Consider the following 25,085-nt stretch of genomic DNA (forward strand, 5'->3'; position numbering starts at 1 on the left):
AGGAAATGCAACGGAGGTGCCAGGTGACTCTAGAATCAGAGGCCTATTCTCAGGAAAAAGGACAGCCATTTAAGTTGGAGGTGAGGAGAAATTTCTTCACTCAGAGGATGGTGAATCTTTGGATTTTTTTATTTCAGAGACCTGTGGGAGCTCACTCATTGAATGTGTTTGAGGCAGCCATTTATAGATTGCTCTGGGACCAGCATAAAGGGATATGGAGATGGTGCAGCAAAGTGGCATTAAGAAGATGATCAGCCATGATCCAAGTGAATGGCATGGCAGCCTTGATGAGCTGAACTGTCTATTCCTGCTCTTATGTTCCCATATTTGTAACATCCTGGGGGGTATCATTGACCAGAAACTCAATTAGACCTGCCACAGAAACACCTTGCAGGTCAGAGGCTAGGAATACTCTGGTGAGTAACTCACCTCCTGACTCCCCAAAGCCAGTCCACTGTCTACAAGGCACAAGTTAGGAGTGTGATAGAAAAGGTCTCACTTGCCCAGACGAGTGCAGCTCCAACAACACTCAAGAGACTTGATACTGTTCAGGACAAAGCGGCCTGCTTGATTTGCACCAAATCCACAAACACCCACGTCTTCCACCACCAACATTCAGTAGCAGCAATGTGTGCCATTTACACTGCAGAAAGGGCAGCAGATAAATGGAAGGTACCACCATCTGCAAGGTCTCCTCTAAGCCACTTACCGTCCTGACTTGGATCACTGTTGTTGGGTCAAACTCCTGGATCTCCTTTCCTGATAGCATTGTGGGTCTACCTACACAAATGGACTGCAGTGGTTTAAGGCTCTTCACCAGTCTTTCTGAAGGGCAAATAGGAACGGACGATAAATGCATATATCCCATGACTGAATGTAAAAAATGGATCTGCATCGATGCCAATCCCAAATTTAGGCCCAACAGTCCATCTTACAGTGTTAATACACTCTCCCAGCTCAGGAATTTCAGGCTCTTGCTTCTTGATTTGCCAGTACATAACTGAAAACGCTTTTAGCATTTTACTTCGGCTGCAGCAGTTTTATATGATAGTATTAGACAAAGAGAGCTAGATGGCAGGGGTCATAATGATAGGAATGAAATGTGGAAACAGTTTAGAACCGTATAACAGAAATTAAACACATGGGTGGCTTTAAATCAATGTTTGATGAATTATGTCATTACATTGCTCATGTCAGGATGCCTATGATGCCAATTTTTAAATGTTTATTCACTAAGGACTGAAAGATCATTATGACATAAACTTATTGGCAAATATCAGTTCAGGTTATTAGGAAACAGGAACATGTTGCACTGCTTATTAAGCCATTGAATGCTCAATTTATTTCCAAAATGTTATTTTCAAAAGCTGTAATGGGTGAACTTGATACCTACTTAACGGTAATTTCTGGAGAAAATCAACTTGCAATGCAATGGCAAATTCAACCCTTCAAGTACCAGAAACATCTGTCTATCTCAGCAGTAATGTTTCCAAACTATTTCTCTCTAAATTACTGGATACTCCCTCACTTGGCTTCAACAATGCAAAACTAAACCATTGGCTGTCAGCTGCATTGCTGGCCAGTAAGCAGAGCAGTATGGCAGTTTGGTGGCTATGTAGAGTTTATGATTTAGAATCTTAGCATGCAAACTTGCATAACTGAACCAACTGTGAGCCAGATCATGGAACCCTCAGTATTCTTCTGAAAATCCAACTGGGTCACACATATTCTTCAGGGAAAACAACTGGCATATCCACGTGGTTAGAGATACTAGTCAGTACCACGTGGACCCCTTCTCAGAGTGAAGAGCAATAATGCGATCTTACTGGAATTACTCTCACTCTGATAGTTAATGTTTTTTTTTAAAAATCTCACTCTCATTCCAAATGAGGAGCTTTGTCATAAAAGTCAGAAAAAAACTTTGGCTCAGATTTGCTGATTCAAGTGAAGAGAAGACACCACTCCTCCAAAAAATACAACATAGTCCATGTTCCCAACCCACACTGAATTCTGATCAGTATATGAAGCAATACAGTTCCTTAATATGATAATACTCAGGCTTTTAGAAGACACACTTTAGGTCAATGCACACTGGCCACTGATTCCTCAATAGGTCAGCATCTATTTATTAAAAATGGCACACATTTTAAATACATCTTGTAATTTCAGGTGCTCAAATTATATGGAATTTTATTACCTATTTATGACTTTCTATTTCTATGAAGAGTTGCAATTATATTATCTTTGGAGTATTATTAACCAATTGAAATGAATGCATTGATGCTGTACTAAAATATAAAACAAGGATTTTACATGAACTTAAGTAAATAACATTCAATGATACTTCAAACTCTTTCTTTAGACAAACTGGCACTGATACTAGTCTCGACTATCTATTTTCCAGCAGGAATATAGAGACAGCAAGACAACGAAAAGATACTTCCTTCCCAAATTCCTGATGTGTAGCTCCTGCACCTAGGCCATAAAGCCTATTCAGTAAACCTTAATGGAGTAGGCCTGAGTCAATGCTGACCAATCTCAGCTTGAGAACCTAAAAGAGTCATATGCACCTCAGTCTTATGTTGAGTTTTTTTGAACATTTCTCATTCTAGCAAGTTTTCTCACCCTATCTTATCAAACCCATCCCTTTAATAATTTACCTTGCTCAATGGTATCTCTCCCATCGAATTTGCAACTGATCTTATAACACACGTTTCCTTGAGCAACTAACCATTCAGCAGATAGCTCAGAATTCACCCGCTTCCCTTGCACCCACACTAACTGTAAAACCTGGTTGGGCACCCAGAGAAATACTGTCCATCTGTGGCTACCCTGCATGGTTGCTGATTTTTGCCTCAGACATGACAAGCAGGAGAGAATTGGTCCCCGGTTTTGTAGGCGGGATGCAGAAGGTCATGTTGGATGGTGGGTTGTACAAACAAGACATCATCCTTTCTAGAACCAGCCATGGTGACGATGCCACCAGATCATGCCAGCCTAGCCTGAGGTGGCCATATGGGTTAAAACAGTGTGTGGAGGAATGCCCAGAGCGGTAAGAAGAAGGTCAACATCCTTCTCCACTCCATCAGCATAAGTGCCACCATTTTCAAAATGTCACTCTATCACTGCTATTGTACACACCTCCCACCAAGGCTCATGCTCTACCACTTTCTCTTTCATCTGCAAAATCTTCCACCACTTGGCAATCCCAAGCTAGTCCAGTCAATGAGCTGGGTGTGTGTTCCTGAGTACATAGTGTCCTTGCAGCGCATTACAATGAGGGTTGCTAGTGCAGCATCAAATTGCAGAAGCATGTTGTAAGTGTTTTTTTCAGGTCTTTTTAGGAAGACGACATTGAATCAAAAACTAGGTCATGTTGTGCCTGTGTTACAAGTTACAATTTCTATCTTTCATATTTCTGAAATAAATTAATATTTGTCAGAATGAGATAATTGAAAATTTATGAAATTTTACAGTAATAAAAACATTAATGTTTTTAAAAGACTATTTAAGTTTTTAAAGGATGTTCTAAAACAATTAGGTCAAACTGTTCCTACAGTTATCATGTCCAAGTTACTCTGATGAGCGGAACATATTTGGATTTGTGTGATATGGGATAGAACAACTTCCTGGAATATCACTTTGTGCTATTAATTAGCAATAGCAACAATTATTATATCATAACCGTATGCAAATATCTGCAGGATTTATACTTTTCACATACTGTGACTAAATTTTTAAACTGTATTTGGACTTTATCAGTGCACATTGGAAATAAAATTAATTCTCTATTTAATACACTAAGTTAGTTTTTGATCAAAAAAATCTTGTTGCAAGTTATCCAAAATTCAAACAGGTTTAGAAAGGTTCTCCCGATTCAAGGTAAGAATTTTTTTTACATGAACCAATAATAGCAAATGCACGACTGACACATGCTTTGAAGAATATATTTATACAATAAACCTCTAATTTTCTAAATGAAAATGAATTATTGAATGAGAATTACAAATGTGTTGCAATATGCGCAATGCATTCTTTGGATACCATCATAGCAGTTTTGAAGAGATACTTTTTAGGGAGATTCAGGAGGAATAAATTCCAGACACCTTATATTTGCATTGCATTATATTTTGGGGCAACAGCCTAGACATTTAATAACATCTTCTCCATACATTGTTGGAGCACAGCCCTGAGGGTTGGATTTCCAACTCTCACAGAGATGTGGCCATGATCAAAGCTGAGTTAAGCCTCAGGTCATTTAATGGAAGAGGGTGGGCCTATTGCTATGTGGGGATCCAGACAGCCTCCATGCTATCTGCAAAATTGGACATTATAAACAAAATAATTTCAGGCTCCTCTTTGGCTTGAATTCAAAGGGATCGACTACCATTCAGCAAGCAAATATGGTTCTTACGTTCCATACTTTCCATACAACAATATTCAAAGAACATGATAAAACACAAGCATATTGTTTCCTTTCATGCTAATTCATCTCTTCCCTAGAATTTGATATTGGAAATGTAAAACTTGCTCATAATTCCTCGGCCACTTTTTAAAAAGAATATAATATATTCCTTTAACCATTTTCAAACATATCCTCTATGTTTTCAACATTGCTCAAGTACACTCAGCACTTTCCAGTTCATTCGCCTGTACTTTGGAATTACCGTAATTCTCTTTCCACAGACACCAGTGGGCTCCCTTCTTTATCCTCTAATAGACCTCTTCTACAAACTCTTCACTGTCCCCTAATTTGATCTTTTTTTTTAAACTCTAGTTCTGCATCTAGACATTTTTTTTACACAGCATACTTGAGAAATTAGAGACAGTTTTCTTGAGTAGTATTATTGAAATTGCTGAAGTTGAACTCAAGCCTTCAGTATAATAAAAATGATAGTACACTGTATATACAAGATATTTTATTTCTTATGTAGTCAAATATTTCCATATGTTTCACCCTTTCTTTTGAGTAGTGTTGGGAGTTTGTACTTTTAAATAAATATTGGATTCAGTTCAGCAAACTTTAATTCTGAATTTTCTGCTGGATAATATGGCAAATATTAAAGATTTATTTTAAGCAATCATGACAAGACTTAGTTCAGAATTTTGACTGAATTACTTAATGCAAGCAAACTCATAAAACAAAAGCCTTGTAATCTGATTTCTATACGTTTAAATGTAGATTTTGAGTTTTGACTAGTTTTAAGTAGAATTGGCTGCCAGCATGTCAGTTGGAAATGTTGAAGATCTTTTTGAAGGATTGGTTAAAGACACCTGTCCAGTTAGCTCCGGAGTAAATTTAATTTTAAACATAAAATAAATGCTTTCTTTATTAGGAATTGCACTAAGGAGAAATTCGCCCTTGGCTCCAGGACTATTTTGCAACCTGCATCAATGGTACTGTAACCTCACTGACAGTTGGAATTCTGAAACAAAAACAGAAGTTGCTGGGGAATCTTAGCAGATCTGGTAACATCTCTAGAAAGAAAGCAGAGTTAATGTTTTCAGGTCTCATGACCCTCCCTCAGAACTCTTCCTGACCATTTCATACCTTTTGATTTTTTCTTTCCTCCTTTCACTCCAAACAGGTTGTGTTCAATAAATACCATGATCTAAACTTGCCAACTGGGGTTTTAAAAAGGAACACCAATGGTATGTTATTTTCCCCACTACAAAGGATTTTAGTACTTTTTTTTACTCAAAATGAGATTTTTAAGTCTACTTCAATTCTAAACTAATCAAAATTCAAATCACAGAGGAGGTTTTTATCACCACTAGTGTTTGGTGATAAAAGCCTTCTCTGTGACTTGAATTTTGTCACATTTACTGTTAATAATAATAAATAGTAATTACTTTTGAAGCAGACTTATGTACACCACACCAAATATCTGTAAAAATGGCTTTACACCATAACTGAAAAAATGTCAAGGATTATTTCTGTCAGTTTTAATTGAAATTCTGTGGAAGGACCAGCTTGAAATAACACCTCAAAGTCCACTATAGAATCCAATTAGGATTAGCTTGATCTCTGCCTGGTCAATAACACTTTTGTGATACTATCAAGGAATGTGCTCTGCCTAGTAAATAAGAAATAAAACATAATGCTGGTACTTCAGTAAGGAATTTGGTCAGCACTTGCAACATTACATGCATAATCCAATACTGAGATCAGAAAATATTAGTTTCTACCATTATGTTCCACTACCGAAATAAAAACTCGCCACCAAAGACAACATTGCATGCATCACTCTTTCTTTACGTCCCATAATTAATGCAGCTCACAGGACCTGATCAGATGTACGCTAGAACTCTGTCAAAAGCTGGTCAAGTGATTGCTGAGATATTTGTATCATCGATAGTCACAGATGAGCTGCTGGAAGACTAGAGGTTGGTTAACGTGGTGCCACTGTTTAAGAAGGGTGATATGGACAAGCCAGGGAACTATAGACCAGTGAGCCTGACCTCAGTGGTGGGCAAGTTGTTGGAGGGAATCCTGAGGGACAGGATGTACATGTATTGGAAAGGCAAGGACTGAGTAGGGATAGTCAACATGGCTTTGTGTGTGGGAAATCATGGCTCACAAACTTGATTGAGTTTTTTTAAAGAAGTAACAAAGAGGATTGATGAGGGCAGAGCTATGGACATAATCTATCTGGGCTTCAGTAAGACATTCAACAAGGTTCCCAATGGGAAACTGGTTAGGTAGAGTCATAGAGATGTACAGCATGGAAACAGACCCTTCGGTTCAACCCATCCATGCCGACCAGATATCCCAACCCAATCTAGTCCCACCAGCCAGCACCTGGCCCATATTCCTCCAAACACTTCCTATTCATATACTCATCCAGATGCCTTTTAAATGTTGCAATTTTACTAGCCTCCATCACTTCCTCTGGCAGCTCATTCCATACATTCTGAGTGAAAATGTTGCCTTGTAGGTCTCTCTTTCCCCTCACACTAAACCTATGCCCGCTAATTCTGGACTCCCCAACCCCAGGGAAAAGATTTTGTCTGTTTATCCTATCCATGCCCCTCATGATTTTATAAACCTCTATAAGGTCACCCCTTAGCCTCCGATGCTCCGGGGAAAACAGCACCAGCCTATTCAACCACACCCTCTAGCTCAAATCCTCCAACTCTGGCAACATCCTTGTAAATCTTTTCTGAACCCTTCCAAGTTTCACAACATCTTTCTGATAAGAAGGAGACCAGAATTGCACACAATATTCCAACAGTGGCCTAACCAATGTCCTGTACAGTCGCAATATGACCTCCCAACTCCTGTACTCAATACTCTGGCCAATAAAGGAAAGCATACCAAACACCTTCTTCACTATCCTATCTACCTGTGATTCTACTTTCAAGGAGCTATGAACCTGCACTCCAAGGTCTCTTTGTTCAGCAACACACCCATTAAGTGTATAAGTCCTGCTAAGATTTGCTATCCCAAAACGTCGAATACAGGGAGAACTAGCCATTTGGATACAGAACTGGCTCAAAGGTAGAAGACAGAGGGTGGTGGTGGGGTGATGTTTTTCAGACCAGAGGCCTGTGACCAGTGGAGTGCTGGGTCAATTACTTTTTGTCATTTATATAAATGATTTGGATGTGAGCATAAGAGGGAAATGTTTGGAGATGACACCAAAGTTGGAGATGTAGTGGACAGCGAAGAAGATTACCTCAGATTACAATGGGATCTTGATCAGATGGGCCAATGGGCTGAGAAGTGGCAGATAGAGTTTAATTTAGATTAATGCGAGGTGCTGCATTTTGGGAAAGTAAAGCTTAGCAGTACTTATACACTTAATGGTAAGGTCTTAGGGAGTGTTGCTGAACAACGAGACCTTGGAATGCAGGATATAAAAGAGACCTAATGGGAAACTTTTTCATGCAGAGAGTGATACGTGTATGGAATGAACTGCCAGAGGAAATTGGGAGGCTAGTACAATTGCAACATTTAAATGGCATCTGGATGTGTATAGGAATAGGAAGGGTTTAGAGAGATATGGGCCAGGTGCTGGCAGGTGGGACCAGATCAGGTTGGGATATCAGGTTGGAATGGACAATTTGGACTAAAGGGTCTGTTTTCGTGCTGTACATTTCTATGACTCTACAACCTGTAACTTTGCACTCCCTACTCTGGGGAAAAAACCTTGACTATTCACTCTATCCATGCCCCTCATGATTTTATAAACTCTCCAGTGAAAGTAGCCCCAGTTTATTCAGCCTCTCCCTATATCTTAAATCCTCCAAACTTCACAACATCCTTGTAAATCTTTTCTCAACCCTTTCAAGTTTAATAATATCTGTTCTATTGCAGGGAGACCAGATTGAATACAATATTTCATAAGTGGCCTAACCAATGCCCTGTACAGCTGCAAGATGACCTCCTAACCCTTATACTCAATACACTGATCAATAAAGGGAAGTGCACCAAACACCTCCTTCACACCCTGTCTACCTATGACTCCACTTTCAAGGAGCTATGGACCTCTTTGTTCACCAACACTCCCTAAGACCTTACCATTAAGTATATAAGCTCTGCCCTCATTTTTAAGAATATATGTTACATTGTAATGAACAGATATTTTTCAGTTTATTCAAAGGACTGTGAAAGCACATCAAAAGAGGAACAGTTGGCCATTGTAGTTGTTATATTTAAACATTTATATTAATAGTGTGACCTGTGAAGTATTGGCATTTGATTATCACCACATTCCTCTTGTTATGGCAGTGACAAGATATAATAAATGGTTAACATACAGTCAGTGACATAAAAGTATAAATTCTTATCCCTCTGACCATCCCCAAAACACAGCTTGCTCAGGAAATACAACTTTGTGATGTTCTTTCAATTACTCTTTAAAAAGAACAAATAGGTTTCATCTTGAAATCAATGAAAGGCTTTCTTTTAAAAAATGTGGACACCATCTTGGCAACTTGTTCTTAGTGAGCTTTCCTCCAATTCAGTCTCTTTTAGCAGGCTTTCATCCAAAGGAACCAGAATCAAGAAGATTTCTCCAAACAGGTCACTATTAAATCGGAGCAGCAAAGCAAGCAGTTATTACCAGTCATATGTTGGGGCACATATGTATTTGATTATGATTCCTAACTGCCTCTGGATAATTAGGGGTGGGCAAAAAATGCTGGCCTAGCCAGAGACAGACATATCCCATGAACAAAACAAAAACCTCACAGACTCCAATTTATTTATGAAAATGTGAACTTCAATGCAAGGGAGAGAGGGATAGTCAGGCACTTGGGGAAAAAAAAAACGGCCAGGGTGCATGCGATAAAAAGTATACTGTTTTCTCCTTTTAAAATTATAGAAACATGTTTGATTCAATCTTTTAAGATTACACGATGTAACATTTACTCACTGAATTAGCAAGTATATCAATTTCAAATGACCTGTTTCTGTCAAATGAATGGAGGATTGAGTTTATTTTTTAACAACTAACTTCAGTTTACTTACATGTAAGGATCAAGTAAATAATGTATCATAATATTCTGTTTAATTGTGGTCAATGTAAGACACTTTGTAAAAATGGTCTTATGGTCGAAATGAACATGGGTCTATTGTGTTATTAGGGCTTTTATGGCGTCAAACAAATTTAAACTGTTGAGTCACTTTGAAGTAAAACAGCTTTAGTGGTTAAGCCATACACTTCTATGTTCTGCATCACTTAGTGTGAAACTTAAAAGGTCATTAAAGGTAAATAATCTCTTTAAAAGTATACAATGAGTCTATATACTTATGTTACACAGGAATTATATTCCGTAAACAGTTCTATACAATGATTTTTTGTAAGACAAACTAGGCTGTATAGTTTGAGTACAGTGATAAGATTTGTTTCCGAATAAGGTGCTATGGTCTGGAGAGAGTTTTTGTAACCCCATCTCTGCAGAACGTAAGAAGGCTGTATTGTTTTTTTCAAAGTGATTTTCTAGTCAAATTGCTACAGGCATTAGCAGTAATTAAGGAACCATAATAGCCTGGTCTATTGAAGAGGGAAAGAGGGAAGGTTGGTATTTAGATTAGATTACTTACAGTGTGGAAACAGGCCCTTCCACCCAACAAGTCCACACCGACCCATTCCCCTACATTTACCTCTTCACCTAACACTATTGGGCAATTTAGCATGGCCAATTCACCTAACCTGCACATTTTTGGATTGTGGGAGGAAACCGGAGCACCCGGAGGAAACCCAGGCAGACACAGGGAGAATGTGCAAACTCCATACAGAGAGGCTGGAAATGAAGTAGGTGTCTGATCAAAGTGAGGAAATTTGAAATCCTAAAATTTGAGGTGCTGCAGATTTGGTGGTGGGGGGGGTTATTCATTCATTGAGAGACTGCCTTCAACTAATTGCCTATTTGTGTCTTACTGTTACCCAACAATTTCAAGCCCACTTCCCATTGGCCTGCAAATCCCCCGAGGTGAAACCCGGAATACAGTAAAATGATGTTGACATCTCCCTCTCACCTTAGGGAATTCCCTGCACACATCAAAACCCACCTCCCCTTGTCTGTTTAATCCCTTTCAGACTACTTCTGCTTCTCTTGTTTATTCCCTTTTCTCTTTTTATTTCAGATTTCTAACATCTGCAGTATGTCACATTTATGCTTATTTTACCAACTGTTTCCTAAGTCTACTTTCAAAGTGCCTGCAGATGTGTGAGGCCACTTGTCAAAGACAAACATTTTCACTTCTCCAGGTTTATGATTATTAGATACTGTGTTACATCACTCTACAGTCAGATTTTGGTCAGTGCAAGCAAATAGTTAAATGCTCAGGCTATTTCCAAAAGTAACAATCTCAACTGTATCAAAGAGTCTCAGTGGGTAGCACTGCTGCCTCACAGCACCAGGGACCTTGGGTTCGATTCCAGCCTCGAGCAGCTGTCTGTGTGGAGTTTGCACATTCTCCCCATGTCTGTGTGGGTTTCCTCCGGGTGCTCCGGTTTACTTCCACAGTCCAAAGATGTGCAGGCTGGGTGAATTGGTCGTGTTAAATTGCCCATAGAGTTAGGTGCATTAGTCAGGGGTAACTATGGGGAATGGGTCTGGGTGGGTTACTCTTCAGGGGTCGGTGTGGACTAGTTGGGCCGAAGGGCCTGTTTCCACACTGCACAGAATCTAATCTAACAAATCTAATCTAATGTACCTTAAACTCATATCACAGTCCCTGAATACATTGCATCCCATTGGCATATCCAGTTGATGGGATGGATAATGTGTAAATGTGTATTAATGACTCTGAACCTCATGAGGCTCATAGCTTCAAGTCAAATATAGTCTGGAAACATGCTTTTTATTAACACCAATTCGCTATATGCCCAACACTGAACAGTCAGGTTTCCTTCAAAGTAAAAGTCACTCACAGCATGTCCTAAGGAAAGTAAATAATTAGAATGTTCTCAGAGTTCAAGATTTCAATTTTGATCACCAAGAGTTGCTCAATATGCTACTACTGAGCCCTGAAGAACTGAACTTCCTGACCGAGTCAGTGGCAACAGCAAAGATACCAGTACATGCGTATAAACTGCTGGGCATTGATCTCCACAACTAACCCATTGCAAACACATCTACAGACAACAGGTTGTTAAATTAATCTTAGAAAAGATTGGTGGATGTGCAAAAGTTATGAACAATCTGGTACAGCTCACTGGTGTCATAGCCTGAATTCACACCATCATGCAAGCTGACATAGGGCTATATCAGTCAACTCTCGCAAAGATACTCAAATCTCATGAAGGAGTGACTTGCGTAACAGAACACAAGAAATTATGTGGATCTGAACTTGTAACAAGTGTATCTGGATTTGAAATATTATAGGCTCAGTGTCTGGCATTAACTGAAAATCAATACAGTCATAATAATTAGATTTTTTTATTATTTGACTGAGTCAGTAACTGAGAGGCATTTCTGATTGACTTCCAATTTCACAAGAGTCAGGAACTGAACCTGGGATAGTTTGCATTATTTAGCATGATATCAGTTGATACCATTATGTATTTTCAAAAGATCACATAGGCTGATAGAAAGATCAGGTTAGGTGAAAACCAACAAATTATTTTAAATGATTGTAGTTGTCAGAGCTCAACCAGATTATGAGGAGGAGAAGGAGGAGGCTCCACAAATATCCCTATCCTCAATGATGGAAAAGCCCAGCACATCAGTATAGAGGTTAAGGCTGAAGCAGTTGCAGCAACTGTCAGACAGGAGAGCCATGTGGATGATCTGTCTCGGCCTCCTCCAGTAATCCCCAGCATTACTGATACCAGCCTTCAGCTAACTCAATTCATTCCACTTGATATCAAGAAACAGTTGGAGGCACTGGATACTGCAAAGGCAATGGGCCTGACAACATTCCAGCAATAGTACTTGCTGTTCCCCTAGCCTCTTTCAGTACACTTACAACACAGGCATCTACCCGACAATTGCCCAGGTATGTTCTGTCAGTAAAAAGGAGGACAAATCCAACCCATTTAATTACTGTCCCATCAGTCTACTCTTGATCATCACTAAAGTGATGGAAGGGGTCATCAAAAGTGCTATCAAGCAGCACCTGCTCAGCAAAAACCTGCTGAGTGACATCCAGTTCGGGGTTCCACCAGGGCCACTCAGCTCCTGACCTCATTACATGGACATTACATGGACAAAAGAGCTGAATTCCAGAGAGGGGAGGTAAACAGTGACAGACATGTGAAGACTACATTTGACCAAGTGTGGGGGAAAACTCTCCGTTGGATGGAATCATACCTGGCCCAAAGGAAGATGGTAGTTGTTAGAGATAGAATATATAACTGTAGAGCACAGGAACAGGCCAACCATGATGTCATTCTAAACCAATTCGATCTGCCTGCACATGGTCCATATCCCTCTATTTCTTGCCTGTTCATGTGTTTATCTAAATGCATCTTAAACATTACTATTGTATCTGCTACTAGCAAAAATAATCCAAGTTTGTCCAACCTCTTCATATAGCTACTACAGAGAGTCTACTACAGATCAGTCACCTCAGCTCCAGAACACCTCTGCAGGAGTTTCTCACAGTAGTGTCCTGGTCCAACCATCTTCAGCTGCTTCATCAATAACCTTCCCTCCATTATAAAGTCAGAAGTGGGGATGTTCACTAAAGATTGCACAATGTTCAGCACCATTCACAGCTCTTCAGATACTGAAACAGTCCTTGTTCAAATGCAGCAAGACCTGAACAATATGTAGATTTAAACTATCAAACAGCAAGTGACTTTCATGGCGCACAAATGCCAGGTAATGACCACCTGCAACAAGAGAGAATTGAATCATCACTCCTTGACATTTATTGGCATTGCCATCACCGGATCCCCTATTATCAACATCCCAGTAGTTACCATTGACCTGCTTGTTTCTGATCAGAGGCTAGGAATCCTACATCTCCTGACTCCCAAGAGTCTGGATGGTATCTGCAAAGTTCATGTCAGGAATGTCTTGGAATACACAACATTGTTGGGTGTAGCTCCAACAACACTCAAGAAGCTTGATACCATCCAACACAAAGCAGCCCACTTGACTGTCACCACATTCACAATCATCCACTTTTTTCCCCACACGAGCAGTATGTACTATCTACAAGATGCACTTCAGAAATTCACTTGGGATCTTTAGGCAGCAGCTTCCAAACCCACAACCCATCTAGAAGGACAAGGGTAGCAGATACATTGGAACATCACCACCTACAAGTTCCTCTCTGAGCCACTCACCATCTTGAGTTGGAAATATCTCGGTATTCCTTCACTGTCACTGGGTCAATATCATGGTACTCCCCTCCAGTAGCATTGAGGGTGTATCTAGAGATTCAAGGAGGCAGCTCACCAATTCCTTCTCAAGGGCAACTCAAGACAGCCATAAACAGAGTCATAGAGTCATACAGCATAGAAACAGACCCTTCGGTTCAAGCCTGCTGCACTGATATCCTAAATTAATCTCATCCCATTTGCAAGCATTTGGCACATATCTCTCTAAACCCTTCCGATTCATGTCCCCAACAAGATGCTGTTTAAATATTGTAATTGTACTAGCCTCCACCACCTCCTCTGTCCGCTTGTTCCATACGTGCATCAACCTCTGCATGAAAAAGTTGCCCCTTAGATCCCCCTCAAATCTTTCCCTTCTTGCCTTAAACATATGTTCTCTAGTTTTCGATTCCTTTACCCAGTGGCCTAGCCACTGATCCCCTCATCCCATTAAAGAATTTTTCTTTTCAAATTGTAATCTAAAAGTCTAAGTTTCTTAAAATAAAAAAAAGTTGCAATACTTTTCTGCACAAATAGCACTTATTGTAAAGCATAAATATATTTTCACATTCTACTTCAATCATTAGTTTGTAATGTCTAAATTTACTCAAGGGCTTCTGATCATAACTCTGATTGGACCGACCAGAAAAAGTCATAGGTGTACCAATATCTTTCACCCTACTTTGTTAAAAATGTTATCTCTGGGTCTATCAGCACTGGAGAAACATGCACAATGACACAATCTGCCCTTTATAAATCAGATCCTTTCCTTGACCCTAAAAGGTCAGAAACGTCTTGCAGCTCTCCAGGTTTTAAACTCACCTCCAAAACAAACTGCTCCACAATAAGATTGGCGACTCTATCCATCATTACTTCCTTCAATACGTTGTCAGCTTCATCTGAAGTTTTCCACGAAAACTGACTGCAATGGATATGTCAAGGAAAAACAACAGGCCATCTACAAAGTAAACCACTGTACGGTAATGTGCATCATTTTGCAAATGTTCTGGAAATAAAGTCCCTTTATGAAGATTTATAATTGGCTTCACCAATGTCACTGCAATTATTTTGAAATTCAGAAATCCATTGTTCACTTATTTTCTTGGAACTTGAGTATTACCCAGTTGGTTCATAAGCCAATTATTTTCACTAATCAATGCTATTTGCATTAAGTACAGTTGAGCGAAAAATATTAATATCTCTAATTAAATTCAAATAAATAACAAAGATTTTACCTCGCATCTTGCTTGTTGCATACATTAGAGTTTAGCTGGATTTTGCTGCCCATATCCTAACTTGCACCAAGTCTCACTCTCTGACCTACACTGGCTCTCAGTCAAGTATCGCTGAAATTTTAAAATTCTCATCCTTGTTTTCAAGGCTTCATCTCTTTCATGATGTTGTGATTTACTCCAATTCTGACCCCTTGAACATCATGATTTTGATCACTCCGTAACTGGAGGCCATGCTTTCAGATTCCTAGACTACAAACTCTGAAATTTTCTACTTAAACTTCCTTTCTTCTTGAACACTCTCGCCCCTTTATGATGCTTATCAAGATATACTTGTTTTACTAAGTTTTTAGTAAACATCTCCTTAAGCATGTCAGTGCCAAATACTTCATAGTGTTCAAGAAATCATCTTGGGATATTTCATATTGTTTAAAGGCATCATAAATAATGGAAGTTAAAATTATTGTTCTATATTGTTTGTTCTTTAGCTGCTGCTGTTGTCCTATTTCTGGAATATCCTAAGTATTACAAAGATTCTGGGATAATGACGGAAAGCTAAGCTTTAATTTAATCCATATATTGACAGAAACAGCAAACAGAAGGAACTAAAAATGACAAGAAGGAAGGACAGAATTTTATGGGCTACGCACAGACAAGAACAGCTGGAAATGACGACATGTGTTAGCCAAAATGCTCATCCTTACCTCATCTTACAGATAGCAGGGGAAGTGTCATGTGGACTACCACCATGGACTTGTTGTGGCCTTTCAGTGGGCAATGGAAACTGCTCTGATTAACAGGCAGCAGGAGAGGACTGAGCCCAACGTGTAACCCAACAGATTTAACACTACAGACTGCAGGTCAATGCAAAGGGAGAAGAGTCCCTTCTTCCCAGGCACCTGTGCCTACTGGAGATCTCACCCCAAGAGTTTGACTCCCCACATCCAACAGCCAGCCCATGTTATCCCAAATGCCCTCCAACTCTCTTGTTTCTGGGCTTGGGTATGATCATGAACTTACTTGTGTTTCAGGACATCAGGTTCCTATTCCTCCTGCAGTACCAGCAGGGTCATTGACTCTGGTGAGACACAGAGAATGGTGCCTCCAGCTGGCTGGCAGTTCTGTGAAGCTGGACCTCTTACTGGAGATGGATGGGAGTCCTGTCTTGTATTAAAGGGCCAATGTTCAAAACTAAAGCAAAGAAAGGTAGCCAAGTGGAGGTGGGGGTTTCCCTTGGAAATTTATGCTCTGGTGCCTAAGATTGTATTTTCTTTCCCTGTATGAAGAAAGGATCCTCGTTTATTGGTGAACACAAACTAAAATAATTCCAACTGCTGTCTTTATAGCCGTCATTCTCTGGTTCATGGAACATCACTGAATAAATCAAACATTTAACATAATGTTAAAAAGGACAGACCCAATATCTGGAAAATAAGTACAACACTGTTTAAAGTTTACTTCAGTAAATAAAAAGGCTACGGAAGCAGACATGGTCTCTCTATTATCCATCTCAATTGCAGAAATTAGAAATTTAACAAAACCATTATATTTATTGTTATAAACTGCACATAAATCAAAACTAATAAAAGTGACAAACAGCTTGAAAATTAAGCATTACAAAGCAAACATAAGGACTTCAAAGCACAGAATATAAACTATTCCTCATTATTTCTAGTGTAAATTAGTGTTGAAAATGATAGGATTTAAGAATTTCTATCTTCTACCCACCTATTTATCATTCAGAAAGAGGTTAAACTATTCCCCTACCTGAGCAGAATAAAAGACATGTTTATTATTTCTACACTGAAAGCACATTAAAGATGTTGCCAAGTTGAGTTGCATTCACTGGATAAATTCCACCACTAAATGGAAATGATCAGCTGGGTTTTCCAGAACCTGGCCTATAAAGTGTGGAACAGGACTTCCACCTTTCATTGTGATCCTGTCTTGACCAGACCAGTTTCAAGGAAAAGGCAATATTTCTGTCACTGTTGATAAAGGTTGCAAAGATATTAAATGTTCCACAGGATCGGAAAGACCAGAGCAATACACTAAATGAGGACTGAGGTCTTCAACAGGTAAATGATCAAAGGATGCTTCTGCTAGGTCCTTCCCTGCAATTGCCACTGCTGTGGCCATTTTAACTATCATCAGTCATCTGGATTCACATGCAACAAAGGAAGAATTATGAGCAGTTTTACGAGAAAAGGAAATTCAGTTCAGTTCAGTTCAGTGAAATGGTGAGAGTCCTCATTGTCCAGTTTAACACTTATTATCAGTATCAAATAGGTTGACTTCAGGAGAGACATAGGGAGAAAATCTATCCATTATGCCTACACATACAGATTCTCAGCTGTATACTGTACTTGCTCAGATGGCTGCAGTAGCACTCTCCAAAATCTCTGCTCTATATCAGAGATTCTTGCTAACACATAAAAGCATTTCACAGCATCTTTCAGTATCACAGGAAATTCTCTATTGTTTATCTCAAACACTGCAGGCAAGGATGCCCTGAGGCATGCTATATTGCAGATGCTACAACAACAGATGAATGTAAACCATGGAACAATCACCAGACAGTAGGGTTCCCTCCCAATGGGAGAACACTTCAGCAGTCAGGACATTCAGCCTCTAATCCTTGGTTAAATGTTCTCCAAGGTGGACTTTGGGATATGCAACAAAGCTGATAGCCATGTTTGGTACCATGAGGAGGTCTCAACTGGAATCTTGGGTTCATGTCACACTACAGGTGAATCCACCACACTAACCACGCACACACACATGGAAACATATACCATACACTCTCATACAAACACACGCACATTCACATAGACCCTGTTTCATATACAGGCACTCATTCTCACGGGCATACACTCCTTCACACTCTCTATTCAAGCACACACACACGCTCTTATACACACATATTCCCTCACACGCACACACACTTCCTTTGAAGTGCGCATGCACACACATACTCTCTCTCATACATCACACATACACACACACTTTATCAACTCCTACTTTGGAAATAAAACCAATCTGACTCCAGACTGAGAAACAAACAGACTGGAAACATGGCCTCACACATAAAAAGTATTATCTGACCTGAAGTGTCACCTTTATTCTGATAAAACCTGAGGTTATCTTTGGCCAGTGACTTGAAAGAAATTCTGTGATTTACATGATAATCAATCAAAACTTGCCCCTCCATTCTAATTGATTAAAGACTTAATAGCTATCTGGGTTTATTCAATATATTTGCATAAGTTATATGATCCTTTGATCATTTACTTATAAAGTCTGTGTCCACTGCATTCCCATTCGCTAGCTGCTTGGGAAGGAGCAGGGACTCTGAAAGCTTATAGTTTCAATAGTGTCGTGTGATTTTTGACTTTGTCCTCCCTAGTCCAACACCAGCACCTCCACACTGTGTAAACTCAACTTAAAACTACATTAATGCATTTATGTAGTTCCATTTGGTATTTTGTCCCATTTGTTCCTGCTTGGTTAATGCTTTTCCATTATAAATCTGAAAAGAAAACACAGATTTACAAACTTTCATTTCACTGAGGAGGTTTCAGCTGATTCATATCCAACAGCCAATTCTGAAAGCTTGCTCACTATTTGACTGACAGTAGCAGCTAAGATAAGCCTAACATTCTGAAAGAATCAACAACATTCTAATTAAAACAACCCACAACATTCTAAAAAAAATGGTCAATTCACTCCATCTCCTAACATTAACAGGTGATTTAGAAAATACTAGTCTTAATTCAAATCCAGATCTGCAACTTTGCCTACAAAACTAATTAGTTCTAAGTTCACACCATTGCCATGTAGTAGTTTTTGATGAAACCTTTTTTTTCGATATTTTGTTTCCAGACACATAGACTAACAATAGCATTACTTCTTTCTACCCTCAATAGAAGGAATATAAATAATAGTTTCAATTATTAGGTTGAGAAGATTGCTATGGTTTGGACCACAGTCTTTAAATTTAGGCAGGATTTAGTGACCTTTTCTGAGGTCAGCCTGATGGTAAGTCAAGGTGGTTTGATTGTTAAAGATTAAGTAAAATTTAGATTGTTTTACTGAAAGGAGAGTGCAAGGTATTGATGGTTGGAGGCAATAGCAACTGCCTGTGTACTACCATAGATAGGCCGAGTCTCCGAATTCCCAGTAAAGCATTGGCAATGTTCGATTGTAAACAACCATGTTTTAAACTGCCCATAATGCAAAGCAGAAGAGAGTTGTGGCCTCTAAGATAGATGATCAGCATTTCTACCAAGTTACAAGTCCCAAGGTATTTACATCACCAGAGGAGGTGTTTTGGGGGTGGGAGCAGGATCTAAAATATCTTTGACAACCTACATCCAAGATTAGCCGAGAGTATAATGGATTTGGTCAGCAGCTGTGGGTGCTGGGGTAAGTCATGAAAGAAAGTAGGTTGAACTACTCAAGTAAACTGGAAAAACTGCATTTGTGACCAGTTAACTTGAAGTTAACAGATTTGCCTAACTTGTGCTCAAGAAAGAATCTCCAGGAGAAAACCTTTACTGTGTAAAAGACAGTTCTTAGATTGAGAGTTTTCAATGTAAGGAAGGAAAAGAACATAAATAGACCCTTGGTAGCTAAGTATCACCTTGGACTGGCTCCAAGAGAATTAAATATCTACTCAAAAGACATTATAAATTATATCTGCAAAGTGTTTTTTTCAGTTTGAGCAGTTATAGAGTCACAAAGCATGGAAACAGACCCTTCAGTCCAACCAATCCATGGCGAACAAAATCCCAAACTAAACTAGTCCCACCTGCCTGTCCTTTTTTACCTATTCATGTATCCATCCAAATGTTTTTTAAACGCTGTGATTGTACTTGCATCCACCACTTCCTCAGGAAGTTCATTCCACACATCAACCACCCTGTGCCTCTTATGTGTTTTTTAAACTTTCTCCTCTCACCTTTGTGTTAAAAGAAAAAGGGAATGATATTTTTGTGGATATGTTGCCTATAGAATGTAGTCAATAATGCAAAATCCTAAGTGACCATGTTATATAAATAACTGCAAACCAAGAAGACAAAAGGATACTCAGCAGTGAAGGTGTTCATTTTATCTGGAGTTTTTCGGGTATAGTCATCCAACAAATTCTCAATCATATCATTGAGCATTGAGTGAACCTAAAGTAGGAAGCACAATTACAGTTTTTAAAAGTAATGCAGATGTTACAAAATTCCCAATTCTAAGACTAAAGATACTAGGCTTTTTTAGTTTACATTTTATGTTAACTTATTACAGTATTCATTGCAGACCATCATTCAAAATAATGAACTTCTAAGAAGCAAATTTCAATGCAGACAAATTGGTAAAAATTGCATTGTGATTAGCAGACAATTCACAAAGCAAGATGTTCTGTTTGAGACAAAGGCTGTGGCTATTTCCCCTTGTATGTTGGAGGCTGAGGGGTGACCTTATAAAGGATTAATAAAATCATGAGGGGTATGAACAGGGTGAATAATCAAGGTCTTTCCCCCAGGGCTTGGGTTTAAGGTGAGAGGGTAAAGATTTAAAAGGGACCTTAGGGGAAACTTTTTCACACAGAGAGTGGTACATGTATGGAATGAGATGCCAGAGGAAATGGTGGAGACTGGTACAACTACAGTATTTTAAAGGCAACTGGAAGGGTATATGAATAGGAAGAGTTTAGAGGGATATGGGCCAAATGCTGGCACAAGGTACTAGATTAATTTAGGGTGGTGGGTCTGCATGGACGAGTTGGACTGAAGAGTCTGTTTCCATGCTGTACATCTCTATCACTCTAATGGACTAACAAAGGGTTACTGTTAGCACATTCATTTGTTAATAGTGAAAGAAGGGAAAAATTGAGGGAACCTGCATATAGACTACATCTTTCAAGACCCTAAGTGATCACAAAGGACTTTGCCTATCTTACAGTGGTGTTGGTACTTGAAAAGATACTCGCCAAGTTAGAAACACAGAGCTTAGAAAACCGGAGAGGTAGTCCATTTAGCCCACTGTGTTATTCAATCTGATCATGGCTGATCCTTTATCTCATATTCCTGTTTTCTCCCCATACCCCTTGACATGTTTAGCTTCTAGAAATCTATTTATTTCTTAAATACAGTGACTTTCCCTCCACCGCCTTATGTTGTACAGAATTCCTCCACAGGTTGACCCTTACCATCATATTCCAGGTGTGGTCTCATGGATCCAGCCCTGACGGTATTCCAGCAGCGGGCCTCAAAGCTGGGGCTTTTGCAGACATTAAGATTCCATGTAGTCATCGTGCATACTCCACCCAGCCCCACCTGCCTTCGACTACAGGAATATGATAATTGTAACTATCCTCAAGAAGGCAGAGAAATAATATTGCGGAAACTATTAGGGTACTTCCCCTGTTGTCCTTAGGAGGGAAAATCCTTCTGAATCATCTACTTCTTTCCAGAGATGCTGTATGGCTTCAGAGGAATCACAACAGGGTCTTTGTTTCCAGGCAAACTCAAGAAAAATATCAAGACCACCAGAAGCTTTTCATTGCCTTTGATTCAGTCAGTCACAAGGCTCTGCAGATGGGTATCCAGATCTCTGGAGAACAAACTTCACTACAATCCTGCACTAGCTTCATGACGATCTACTACAGTGAGTCGAAGATCAAAATAAAGACACTTCCAACTCAAATGTCAGTCTCCAGACCATTGCCATTACGATGTGACAGTGGGTATTCAGCTCATAAGGCCACTGGCCTCAGGTATAAGTAATTAAATAGTGCCTAGATAGAAAACTTATTAACCTTAGGAGCTTCCATACCAAACAAACCAGCCATCACATGCATGCCCCCACAGTATATTGATGACTGCTGTGCCATTGCTAAGTCTGCAGTAAATGTGCAAGCCATTTCTGACCTCACCAACTCTATAAACAAGAGATTAATTCTGTTTTTTGAATATTTCACATGTAGGGGATCTAATCTAGAGTTGAAAAATGTGGTGCTGGAAAAGCAGAGCAGGCCAGGCAGCATCTGAGGAACAGGAGAATCGACATTTCGGACATAAGCCCTTCTTCAGGAATCATTCCTGAAGAAGGGCTTATGCCCAAAACGTTGATTCTCCTGCTCCTTGGATGCTGCCTGGCCTGCTCTGCTTTTCCAGCACCACATTTTTCAACTCTGGTCTCCAGCATCTGCAGTCCTCACCTTTCTCCTAGGGAATCGAATCTAATCTAATCTAATATGCTGAGGAAGAAAATCAAAAATACATGGAGCATTTTCTATACCTCAGCAGCCTGCTCTTTCCAAAAGACAGCATTGACAAGATGATGCAACCCTGCGCTAGCTCAGCTTTGTATAAATAGAGCAGGGAGTATTTGACAACAAAGACCTCTGCAAGTCAGCAGAAGTCCAAGTGCAAAGAATTTGTCATCACCACATGCCCATGCTAGACTAGATTGTCTATCTCTATACATCAAAGCACTAGAGAAATTTTAACAGCTATGCCCCTACCATATTCTCTGGACTCATTGGGAGAACCATTGAACAAATGGCATCCTTCTTGAAGCAGCTCTACAAACATTCAAACAAAACTCCTGAAAAATCAATCACAAAGGAGTGGACAGTTTCTGGATGACTGAAAAGGATCACTCCCATGAGGTATTGTTTCCTTAACTCTCAAACAGCTAATTTTCAGGGCAGGATAAAGAAAATTCTTCAGACACTTTGAAACTCTCCTTGTAGAGTGCCAGCATTGACACTAATTACTAGGAGGAGCTTTCCATAAGTCACTCAGAATGGTTACAATTTATCCATTAATCTTCATCACTCTAAGTAGAAACAGCTTGATGGTGAGCCAGATAGGCAACAGCGAAGGGAAAAGAAAACAACTTGTGCACTCTAGATTGTATAACCTCATGAACATTTTGCCCCATGTGCCCAAAGACGTGCAGGCCAAAAATTGCCCATAACTTGAAGACCCGTGGCAGATACCTATAACCCTGAGTAGACATCATCTTTGAATCCAGACTGAATATCCAGTAGAGATATTCCACACTTCTTGCAGAAGGGTTGTAGATGATGTGGAAGAGGTTGAAGGGACAGCAGAGAAATCTCAATGGGGAGAGCATGACTCTTTTAGTGGGAGAGATTCTATGTTTACTTTCTCAAGGGTAATGGGGGTTTCAGAGGGAAGACACATACTGCTAGTGGATAGTCAAAGATTGCAAATTGAAGGCGACTCAGTTTAACACTGTAACTGGTCATTTTCAAAAGCTGAATGGAGTTCATATCTAATTGGGAGGACCACAGTTTGGGCTGGTGGAGTTTTGAGTGTAGACAATGGGAAGAGTGGAACATCTCACTGCAAAGCAGCTGCATGGATGAAACCCATGGAGGTGCAGGTTCTCTTATCACTGTCTACATGTGCATGGTCAGGAAGAAAAGATCATAGCCTGAGCAAGACACAGTCCAAGTTAGTACAGGTTTGGTGACCCTTCCTCAGAACTTTCTGAGGGAGGATCACCGACCCTGAAACATTACCTCTGACTTCTCTCCATAGATGCTGCCAGACCTGCTGAGCTTTTGCAGCAATTTTTGTTTTTGTTTCCAATTTACAGCGTCCGCATTCTTTCATATTTTTTTACAGCGATTAGGAAGGTTGGATACCCAAGGAGGAAAGGAGCATTCTTCCTCTCTCATTCAGTACTAAAAACCTCCAATACTAACCATGTTGATGTGTCTGATGTGGTAAGGTTCTGCTCCTTGAAATATAGAATCTTTGTTATATGATGTTAGCATTTTCTCTCTGTTTCTGAAATATTCTTTTCTGTAATGAATACATTTGCAACATTTTATGAATACATTAACATTTTTTGAGATTTCAGTTGCAGTTCATATTTTTTCAAATACAAAATTAATTCAAAATAAAAATTATGCCTAAAGCATCTATTTTTAAAACATAATTTCTAACTATGTCATCATGAAAATAACTTATTTCCACATATCCATAATTAGATTTGCGGATGAATGTTTCTCGTAGGGCCTCTATTAAAGTATTTGTTAGCTCTAGACTCAATTGCTCCAACAATCTCCAGGCTGAGCTCCTGAGTACCACCATCCATAGACTTCAATATATTCAAAACCATGTTACTTAAAGGGTTGTGAATCTGTAGAATTCGTTACCACAAGGGTCTATTGAGGTTGGGTTGTTACATAGATTTGAAGTATTCAAAGCTGAGACTAACGCATTTTAATCGACAAGGGAATCAAGAGTTATGGGCAAAAGACAAGAAAGTAGAGTTGAGGATTATCAATTTAGCTGTGATCTCATCGATTGGTCAGGCAGAATTGAAGGTTTGAATGGCCTCCTATCCTGAACAAGGAATTGTCTTGCAGTTGCTCAAAGTCTCAAATTTGAATTATGCATTCTTGTACTTCAATCTGTTTATATATTTGCCTCTCTCTTTCGTTACAAACCCCTCAAGCCAATTGTCCACTTAAAAATGGAATGGAAATCCTTAAAGACTGCATTAATAATGAAGATCCTGAGCAAAAGAAAGTTCAATGTTACAAGTGTGAGATAGACAGAGGATTTAGTACAGTATGTAATCTAATGAGGAATGTGCACATATGGCCCTGTCACTGAAGACTGCATTTCTGCTATTGGAAAAATGACAAGAGAGCTTCTGTCCACTGACAACCAATGCAGTTGACTGCACCACAACTCTGAGGTCACTTAACTATTGAAATAGGCACCCCATGAACATACTGGTACAATAGACTGATATGAGAAAAGTGGGACCAGCATCTCAATGTGCGTATGTTGAAGCTAAAAATAAATGTCAATTTTATTTTCCACAAATTGGAAAATGGCAAGTAATTTTAAGAATCCCATTTAAATGTAGTGATGGCATTCAAACAATATTCCTTAAATAACATCAACTTTCTGACAAATTAGATAAAAACAATTATGCTGAATTTTATTATTTATAATCATTTTATTTATGTACAAATGTAAAATATAAAAGAAACTCCATGTCTCTTAAACATCGTCCTTCCTGCTATCTT

At 39.3% G+C, this 25,085-nt stretch overlaps 1 protein-coding gene across 2 annotated transcripts in view; it reads right to left on the bottom strand.

Moving 5' to 3' along the window:
- Positions 1–25,085, bottom strand: part of LOC140482336 (uncharacterized) — an 80,936-nt gene that overhangs the window by 27,129 nt on the left and 28,722 nt on the right. Inside the window, exons 6-8 of one of the 2 annotated variants that reach the window (XM_072579636.1) lie at positions 23,745–23,844; positions 20,102–20,190; positions 14,604–14,703 (exon numbers count right to left, since the gene is read on the bottom strand). In XM_072579636.1, the coding sequence (XP_072435737.1) occupies positions 14,604–14,703; positions 20,102–20,190; positions 23,745–23,844 (289 nt within the window). The remainder of the gene's footprint in view (positions 1–14,603; positions 14,704–20,101; positions 20,191–23,744; positions 23,845–25,085) is intronic. The other variant, XM_072579646.1, reaches the window with a different exon arrangement.

Source organism: Chiloscyllium punctatum, chromosome 1 (assembly GCF_047496795.1).
Source record: "Chiloscyllium punctatum isolate Juve2018m chromosome 1, sChiPun1.3, whole genome shotgun sequence".
Classification (NCBI taxonomy): domain Eukaryota; kingdom Metazoa; phylum Chordata; class Chondrichthyes; order Orectolobiformes; family Hemiscylliidae; genus Chiloscyllium; species Chiloscyllium punctatum.